Consider the following 9177-nt stretch of genomic DNA (forward strand, 5'->3'; position numbering starts at 1 on the left):
AATAAACTACACTTTTTTTTAATTTTAATATTTTTCTGTTAATCTAGCGGTTCAACCTAGTTTAAAAGACTTAACTACGGCTCATAGAACTAAAATCTTAGTATGATTGGGATGAGAATTAGGGAAAGCCGAGATGAGAGAGAGGTAAAAACCAAATATGAAATGCGGACGGATTAAAGAGTGGTTTTGGGAATCAGTAGACCATGAATTTCAGATTTTTAGCTATCCATAAACAAAAAAGACAAGAAGGGGTACGTGTCGGACACATGACATTAGAGGAATCGTGTGGACACAAAACAATTGGAAGAGAAACGACAATAAAATAATTTCTTCAAAGTGACCCATTTCTCACGCCAGAAAACCTCATCTCTCCCTCCATGGCTTCTTTACTGGCTAATGGTAGTTCAAGATTTACTCCACAATCACCCATAGAAACATCAAAAACCCTAAAAGCTTTTACTCCAAGAATCGAAACCCCGAAATTTCTAATCCCCAATATAAGGTTTCCCAGAATACGTGCAGAATCACAAACAGTTGACCAAGCAGCTTCATTAACAGGTAATAAACCTTCTTCAACCTCTAACGATGCAATCGATAAATTTCTTAAAAGAGATTACAAATGGGGATTTGTATCAGATATTGAATCTTTTTCAATACCTAAAGGATTATCAGAAGAAACAGTTAGGTTTATATCTGCGAAAAAACAAGAACCTGATTGGATGCTTGAATTTAGGTTAAAATCTTATGAAAAGTTTTTGAAGATGAAAGAACCTAATTGGTCTGACAATAGGTATCCAAAAATTGATTTTCAGAATATGTGTTATTATTCAGAACCAAAGAAGAAACCCACTTTGAAAAGTTTAGAAGAAGCTGATCCTGAGCTTCTTAAATATTTCGAAAGATTAGGGGTTCCATTAACTGAGCAGAATAGGTTAGCTAATGTTGCTGTTGATGCAGTATTTGATAGTGTTTCCATTGCAACCACGCATAGAAAAACTTTAGAAGCTAAAGGTGTCATTTTTTGTTCAATATCTGAAGCCCTTAGAGAATACCCAGATTTAGTCAAGAAATATTTAGGTAAAGTTGTTCCTTCTGAGGATAATTACTATGCTGCACTGAACTCCGCTGTGTTTAGTGATGGATCATTTTGTTATATCCCGAAGAATACGATTTGCCCAATGCCAATTTCAACTTATTTTCGAATAAACGCCATGGAGACGGGACAATTTGAGAGAACCCTTATAGTTGCAGAAGAAGGGAGCATGGTAGAATACCTGGAAGGGTGCACAGCCCCTTCTTATGACACAAATCAGCTTCATGCTGCTGTGGTAGAGCTTCACTGTGAGAAAGATGCAGAGATTAGATACTCAACTGTGCAGAATTGGTATGCTGGGGATGAGGAAGGGAAAGGTGGGATTTATAATTTTGTTACGAAACGTGGTCTCTGTGCGGGGGCTCGGTCTAAGATATCTTGGACTCAGGTTGAGACAGGCTCTGCGATTACTTGGAAGTACCCAAGTGTTGTTTTGGAGGGGGATGATTCTGTGGGAGAGTTCTATTCGGTTGCATTGACTAACAATTATCAGCAAGCAGATACAGGGACTAAGATGATACACAAAGGAAAAAGAACGAAAAGTACTATTATTTCCAAGGGTATTTCGGCTAAAAATTCGAGGAATTGTTATAGAGGGCTTGTTCAAATACAACCAAAGGCAGATTATTCACGAAACATTTCGCAATGTGATTCGATGCTTTTGGGTGACCAAGCTGCTGCTAACACTTACCCTTACATCCAGGTACTGCTTTTCCGATTTTGTGACATCTTCTTGAGTTTTTTTTTTTGTTTTGTTTCGTTTTGCAAAGGAAACATCTTCTATGGTTGTTCACTTGCTCTCACTTCACTTTAACTACATTTCCTACATCTAGGTTTCTAGGTGATGTGTTATTTTTTGGTTGGTTATCCATCTAAGTGAAGGTTAGTGTGGTATAGGGACGATTTAACCTCTCTGTACCAAGGGATCAAGGAAATATAGTTCTGAATGCTGCATTTATCATGCATACTCGTGGTACATTTTACACAGGTTTCTTGTGGCCACTGACTTCTGTAAACCCTCAGACTAAACCATCTTTGTCATTCTCTCTCCCATTCTTCTCCCCCAATTGGAGGAAGAAAACAATTTTTCTGAAAGATGCCACCTGACCCCCTGCGGATATGGTTAAGATGGCATATAAGCATGGTCCTTGCCTTATGCTGAATGTACCAAGGCAAGAGTCCACTCTTGTCTAAATTCCAAAATACATTTTCAACATTGCTCATGAAGCCACATACCGTTTCGTGATTCTTTTATGTAGCCTGGCTAATCAATTCCTTTCCTAGAAGTTTTTGACAACAGGCAGATCAGCCTTAGAACTTTGAAAGTTGGCTTGTTTCCTTGGTGCTAGTAGGAGTTCTATTTTTTTTTTGCTTTTTACTTCCAGAATCTAAATTTTCCTTCTGACAAACGATTAGGTAAGGAACTCCAAATCTCGTGTGGAGCATGAAGCCAGTACCTCTCAAATTGGTACAGATCAGCTATTCTTCTTTAAGCAGAGAGGAATCGATCAAGAGACGGCCATCAAAGTCATGGTTTCTGGGTTCTGCAGGGATGTTTTTCAAAAGCTTCCAGATGAATTTGGTGCTGAAGTGAATGAACTCTTAAGCTTGAAACTTGAAGGCTCTGTTGGGTAAATGATGTTGCGGCGACTAACACACATGCGATCCTGTTCTACACCTTTTTTGTTCTTTATTTTGCTGGTTTGTTTGATCTGGTTCCTCTTGTATAAAGGCTGGAAATGCATATTTATCTTATATAAACCATTGCTCAGCTGATGCTGGTAAAGAAATGTGTTCTTCAACCATTTAGTTTCACATGTATTTACTATGTAGTTTGTGCTGTGTAGTTACTCTTGGAGTTTATTATACGTGCCATCTTTTAGTTTTAAGATTATTTTTCGCTATTGTCACGTCACGCGCACAAGTTTGGTGTATCTATGTTGCTTTCAATTTAGGGATGGTGATCCAATGGTTAATCTAGTCATTCAAGAGATTTCCTGGCATGCAACCTTGGATGGGGAGCTCCTAACATCGTAGTCACACTTGCATCACAGCGTTTGCAAGGGATTAACAGAAAGTCATACTGCCAATAACCTGGACTTAATACTGGCAGCAGTCTTCTGTCCTGTTGCAAGGTTCATCGAAGAGGATTCGATCATCATGGCAAAGTGACTCGTTAGGACTTAGGAGTTGATAACAAATAGTTGTAAATTGAATGGTTCACAATATGAAATAGTAAAAATATTAGGGACTTATCAAAGATAAAAATAGAAGGCAAGGGACGCTAAAATTTGAACTTCCTCCAACGAAACTGAAGGAACGAAAATCAGAGTAAAAACGAAGGTTTTTCTTTATTGTTTTTTCAGAGAATTGTTTTGTAAGATAACGAGTACAAGAGGTGAAACCAAAGGTGAAATCTAAGATATTCTACACTGTATAAAAATTCGAGAAGGTAACTTTTGTTTTAATTTCTTAACCCAACACTGGTTTTGCTTTAATTTACTAGGTTTTTTCATGTTGATCCAGGTTGAAGTTGTCGTTTACTAAGTTCGATTTCTTAAATTTAGGATCTAGGGTTTACTACGCTTTTAAATTTTCCTGAGTTTTTTTTTTCTTTCCAGGTTGTGATTCATCAATGGACCAAGGATATGAATTACCAAGAGAATTGAAGCTAAAGAAGGCATTCAAGATGATTGCTCGTACTTTGTTAACAGCATGCTCTAGAGAGGTATCACAGTTAATTTGATCCACATTCTTGGTTTAACAGTTTGTATACCTAATGGATGACATTAGAGTAGTAATAAATTACATGACTTTTCCTTACTCCAGTTAGAATTTTGGTCTGTCCTTTATAGCATAAACCTGTAGATTATTTTTGCCTGGTGCACTGGTTAAGAGCTGAAATTTTTGACAGTTTTTCACTTAATCGGAAGCTTTGAAGCTGCTTAACTAGTGGTTACGAGTGAGAACATCACTTTCTGCAACTAGAGTTCAGAACTTAATGTTACTTCTTATTAAGTCACAAGAAGAGATAACTCCTAACTCATAGTTCTATTAGCTAGATAGTTTTGGAATTCCATACATACACGGGTTCTCTCTAAAGGAACTATGTATCTTGAATACTTTTCTGAATCATTTAGAACCAGTGCCATGGATTGCCACTTTTTACGACAATGAATGCTGCTCTACTCCTTTGTGCTGGTTAATCCCTTCATAATGCATAGGTCACATGCCCTTTTCAAGGTCACATGCTTTGTGTTGTAACTTGTAAGTCTTTACGTCTTTTTTTTTGTGATCAGTGGTGTGGGTTTAAATCCATATTAAAGAAGCAAACCTAGCTTGTGTTCTGAAGTTTTGTAACAAAATTGATGCATGTACTTGTATTAATCAGAAGCAATATGATTAACCAGTAGCTAACGAAACAGGTTTTTTTCTTCCAGTAGTACGAAACTATTTCCTATTATTAATATTCGTGGGTTGGGGCTACTATATGCCTTGTGTTTTCCTTGTCATTCTTCACGAGAGCGACCAACAGTGCTCAAGGCTTTAAGTTTCATTTGATGATGAAGTCATGCTTTCTTTGTATCTCTATTGCATTATTCTGTTAATTTTGGATGTGTGATCTGTGGTGTTAACTTATAACTTTTTCCATTTAGTAGGCATATTATCTGATGTATTTATTTTTTTATAGTCCTTGAGCTTGTCTTACATATTAAGTCTACTACGCTTTCATGTGAAGATAGTGACAGCGTTTTTGTATATTTTGCAACTTGTAGTATTTGATTGAAAAGAAGAACACGTATCATATGGATTAATTGGTCTGGCTTATATTATAAGGATGACTATGTGTTTCTCTTTACTCTTTTACTTTTTACAAAATCTTAGGAATTCCTTGAGGCATTTTCAGCATTCCGCAGAGCAAAACAAGATGTTCTATATCAGCTTTTTATTCACGTAAGTGTTCTTTTGACTTGTAAATTAGTCACTTGCTTTAGTATATATGAACTGCAATGCTGGTATTTATGGTTTTTGAGTTCTGAGTCTTCTGACTAGTGGTTGATATCTGTCCAAAAAATTTTGACCCAAGTTTTCATGAGTTTAGGTATGTTTGAATGGGCTGCTTAAACTGTTCTATTTTTCAGTTGTGATTGTTGTTTCACGTGCCATCTTGGTAACTGGGAAGTCATTGTTGTACCCTAGACATCATATACTACTTGTTAGTCTCTATGTTGGTTTAGCAACAAAACATGATTTGTATTCCTTTAAACTGGATTAATACTAATCCTAATCAATGAGGTTAAGGTTTGTTCATGTTAATCATGTATGCTTAAGGGTACATAATGATAAGTATCTCTTAGACTATTTGGAATGGCATACTTGTATATACTAGTTATAATTATAATAATGCTATGTGAGGCTGTTTTTCAACTCCTGATGGAAGGTTGGATGACACATGTCTTTCCTAGCATGAGGTGGACTCCATTCTAGCTCTTGTTTAGAAAGAAATTTTTCAAGCATTAAATTGGAAGTGTCTGCCTACAAGTTTTCTTTCTACTGTTTCTGCTAAATCTAAGGTATGCACTTATACTTCTTATCTATTTCATGTTAAGTGTTTTCAGTTGTAGAATATTTGATCCTAGAGCATGCATAGAACTATATATCAGCACAAGATATTAAGCATGTTCACATACAAAATGATTACAGCTAATAAGGAATTGTTAAGCATGATTATAGGCTGATATTCTAACACTACTATGTCAAATAAAGTATCTCAAAACCCAACTTGATGTAATTTAGATTTGTAAAGAACACTTATTTCTAGTTATCGAACTTAGTTATTTATTTCCGCTGATACTGCCTTTAAATCTTAGACTTCACAAGTTATTTATCACCTATCTTGTTTCTGCTTAACTCATGAAGGGTTTCTATGTTGCTTCACGGATCAGTATGCCTCACTTTCCATTTTTGCTTGAAGTTTTTTCAAATTTGACTGATGCTTCGTTACTTACGAGCTAACGCTTCGGGTTTTCAGGTAATTGCAGAACTCCATGAGAACATTGAGGTATGCTTTCTTGATATCATGTTCTAATTTTTTTTTTATTTTCTTTTCATTTTCTCTATTTAAAATATGTGTCTTTTGATTTTTACCCAAGTGTTCATAAGTGTTGTTAGAGTAATTAGCATTTGATCAAAGTAACTCACTGTTCCACCCATCTCTCTTTACAATAGCTGCCAGCCTGTCTCTACTATCAATTGCAACCTATAAGGTGGTTAAGTAGTTATGTACTTTCACGTCAGTGAGATATGAAATCTTCAACATAAAGTATCTTTTCGTACTCAAGGGTAGTAACAGTGCAGGTGACTACAGATGCAGGTGTTAACGGCATTGTTGCGTTTATCATCCTGGCTAGTGCACAAATTACTCTATTAGTTGTCATGGCCTTACTGGTTTTATCAATCACACTAGTAACCTCGCGAAAATTCGTTAATATCATTGGATCAAAGCATTGTTCTGTTTGCTACATCATTCATTTAGCAGCCATATTATGTTCTTTGATTTTTCTTTTGTATAGATGACACATCTGTAAATCCGAGTTCATAACTGACACCGTCTCTTTTCAATTATGCAGGAAGATTTTGAGTCGATATGTGCCGAAACACAGGTATCTTATGCTGTGTTTTTTAAGTTCTCTGTACAACTTACATGTTCATATATAAGAAGTATAAAGCTAGAAACTGGTTGGCCCACCTTGTTTATGAAGAATAATGTCTCAAACTGGAATCTGGTTGTTCCCTCTTCCCATTCTTTATCACTTGGTAAGTCATAAAGCTAGAAACTGGTTGACCCACCTTTTATGTGAATAATAATGTATCAAACAGGAATCTGGTTGTTCCCAGTCCCATTCTTTGTCACTTGATAAGATTTAAAGCAAGAAACTGGTTGGCCCATCTTTTAAATGAAAAATAATGTTCCAAACTGGAATCTGGTTTTCCCATTTCCCGTTCTTTGTCAATAAATGGATAGTGTCAGATTGACCTCCATGGTAAATTTTAACTGAGAAGTTACTTGCTCGATAGCACAGTTTAGAACTCCCCGGCTCTTTAGGCCATGAGTTTGTTAGAGAATTGAAACAAAGCACAGAAATTGAACCATACCGATGTGATTTGCAGGTTGGTGTACTACCATAGGGGCTTGCTTCTAGGTATTTGTACTGACCGGGATGGAGGGATGCGACTCTCATTCTAATCTGTAGAATTTGATGTCTAGACTCTGGAAAATATGAATAAGAGGGCATCACCCACAAAGCATTTTGAGTGTGTTCTTAACTAGGAAATTGTGCCAAATCATATGGATTTTTTTTTTCTTTTATAACTGATACAAAGCTTTTCACCCTTTACAGGTTGCTGCCACTTTTGACAAGGTAGAACAACTCGAAGAAGAGCAAAAACTAGACACTCTAGCACAAGATAAGTAAGTATTTTTTTCTGTAGGACTCTACTGATCACTTAAATTTCCCTTTATGGAAGTAGACTTGTGATTCTAGCTGTTTTATATCTCCAAATTTCTCACGTAAATATCCTTTGATTGAAGAACCGAAGAAGTTTGGCAACACTTGCCCTGATGATAGCAATTTATATGTTTTTAAATACAAAAAGTCTCTTTCGACACTTCGATATGTGAAATGCAGGACAAATTTACTTGATGTCGAGCAAGAGTTGTCGAGAGCCAAGAAAGCTGAGATTAGTTACTTGAAAAGTGCCCTAGAAAAGGTGAGCTACTTCTTGACCCTTAATAAAAGTTTTGGGTCCCTTTATACCTCAATAATCGAGAAACAAGATAACATACTAATACCTTTTTCCTCTCCATGAATTACAGCGACTACTTTCCTTTTGCCTCAAAATGAAAGAAGCACCTGTCCTGAGTCTCTTGACTTTACTTTAAGCAAAAATAAAGATTCATGGATTTGAACCTCCTTGGCCAGTTCCAAGGAGAAATCCTCAGTATTGCTTGGTGTGCATGAGACTAAGGGTATACATGTGTCCCTTGGTCATGCAAAGGCAGGACCTGCATCACCAAAATAAATAAATAAATTCAGGACTCTAATTTGGTAGATTATGCTTTGAACTATCAATAACTCATTTTCCTTCTAACTTTTTGCAGTAGTACTAAACTAACTGTTCGTCCTTTAAATGTCGGGAGACTTTTTAATTAACTTCTTGCGAGAGTTTTGCAGGCTGTTGAACAAAACCTCCAAATGTAAACTCATATTGAATCGCTCAAAACAGGCAGGCAAGACTATTCTGTGACGCCCGATGCTGTTAAAAAAGTAAATTCTTCCTCCTATCTGATTCTTGCTTGTTTTCCTGCAAACACTCCCTTATAAAACTATTATAGAAGTGCTCAAGTTTACTGTCTTCTTTTCCGGCATTTGCAGTTGAGGAGCTGGTATCGGAACTTGGGTCAGGCACCCTAGAGACTTGGAAGCATTAAATGGATCTCAGATAATTAGCAGCTGGCTCAAAACTTAGATGCACTTCAAACTTTATTAAGGGTACTCACAGTTTCATGAGTAAAATTAGATGGATTTGCGTTGGTTTAGACCGTTTGGTCCCTGTATTCTGTACGTCATTTTCCTGTATGATTGTAAATTGTCAATGTAAGAGAAGTAAGAAAAGAAGTGCCCAGTGCACGAGTTATTGATTCATGCATCTTTGCTAAATACTTCGTCTTTGCCAATCACCATGTGGTAATTTGTTTCACAATTAACCGTAGCTTACAGTTTCCTTCCAAGATGAGACAACGTGTCTGAAACCTTTCTCTAAACAGAAGCTATAGCGCGGCATTATACTGCATAAAAATTGGTACACACTTCTCAGGGGCAACAAATTTTTTTTTTTTGATTTCATTAAAAAAAAAGTAGAGGATGGACTGGATTATTTATTACTTTTATAAATTTGAAGGGCTGAAAATAACTTATGACTAGGGCCATTAGGCAGTCTACATCTACACTCTCAAGTCTCAAGTCCCTTTCTTTTATATCGCTTTTGGTCTCCAGAGTTGGGCGCCCCTAGTTTTACTCGAG

At 36.4% G+C, this 9177-nt stretch overlaps 2 protein-coding genes across 4 annotated transcripts; both read left to right on the forward strand.

Moving 5' to 3' along the window:
* Nucleotides 1-331: 331 nt before the first annotated feature.
* On the forward strand, nucleotides 332-2987 carry LOC113304918 (UPF0051 protein ABCI8, chloroplastic-like). Its single transcript, XM_026554040.1, has 2 exons — nucleotides 332-1796; nucleotides 2510-2987. The coding sequence occupies exons 1-2, from the start codon at nucleotides 378-380 to the stop codon at nucleotides 2726-2728; spliced, it is 1638 nt and encodes a 545-aa protein (XP_026409825.1). The 5' UTR covers nucleotides 332-377; the 3' UTR covers nucleotides 2729-2987.
* A 400-nt stretch (nucleotides 2988-3387) lies between these two features.
* LOC113304924 lies at nucleotides 3388-8786 on the forward strand. Of its 3 annotated transcripts, XM_026554053.1 has the most exons (10): nucleotides 3388-3545; nucleotides 3715-3821; nucleotides 4979-5047; nucleotides 6126-6155; nucleotides 6724-6756; nucleotides 7495-7565; nucleotides 7783-7864; nucleotides 7971-8202; nucleotides 8329-8421; nucleotides 8530-8786. In XM_026554053.1, exons 2-8 carry the CDS (start codon nucleotides 3729-3731, stop codon nucleotides 8034-8036), a joined length of 444 nt encoding a protein of 147 aa, XP_026409838.1. In that variant the 5' UTR covers nucleotides 3388-3545; nucleotides 3715-3728; the 3' UTR covers nucleotides 8037-8202; nucleotides 8329-8421; nucleotides 8530-8786. The 3 variants fall into 3 exon arrangements, with proteins under 3 accessions (XP_026409838.1, XP_026409832.1, XP_026409843.1); XM_026554047.1 differs by having other exon boundaries at nucleotides 7971-8421; XM_026554058.1 differs by lacking the exon at nucleotides 7971-8202 and having other exon boundaries at nucleotides 3389-3545.
* The last annotated feature ends 391 nt before the right edge of the window (nucleotides 8787-9177 follow it).

The sequence above is a fragment of the Papaver somniferum genome, chromosome 1 (genome assembly GCF_003573695.1).
Source record: "Papaver somniferum cultivar HN1 chromosome 1, ASM357369v1, whole genome shotgun sequence".
NCBI classification, from domain to species: Eukaryota; Viridiplantae; Streptophyta; class Magnoliopsida; order Ranunculales; family Papaveraceae; genus Papaver; species Papaver somniferum.

What these genes read in the sequence shown, in the direction of transcription:
- LOC113304924 (XM_026554047.1), top strand. Translation starts at nt 3,729, where the DNA reads ATGGACCAAGGATATGAATTACCAAGAGAATTGAAGCTAAAGAAGGCA. An exon ending in CGATATGTGCCGAAACACAG is followed by an intron (nt 6,757 to 7,494) that starts GTATCTTATGCT and finishes CACCCTTTACAG; the next exon opens with GTTGCTGCCACTTTTGACAA. An exon ending in GACACTCTAGCACAAGATAA is followed by an intron (nt 7,566 to 7,782) that starts GTAAGTATTTTT and finishes TGTGAAATGCAG; the next exon opens with GACAAATTTACTTGATGTCG.
- LOC113304918 (XM_026554040.1), top strand. Translation starts at nt 378, where the DNA reads ATGGCTTCTTTACTGGCTAATGGTAGTTCAAGATTTACTCCACAATCA. An exon ending in ACACTTACCCTTACATCCAG is followed by an intron (nt 1,797 to 2,509) that starts GTACTGCTTTTC and finishes ACAAACGATTAG; the next exon opens with GTAAGGAACTCCAAATCTCG.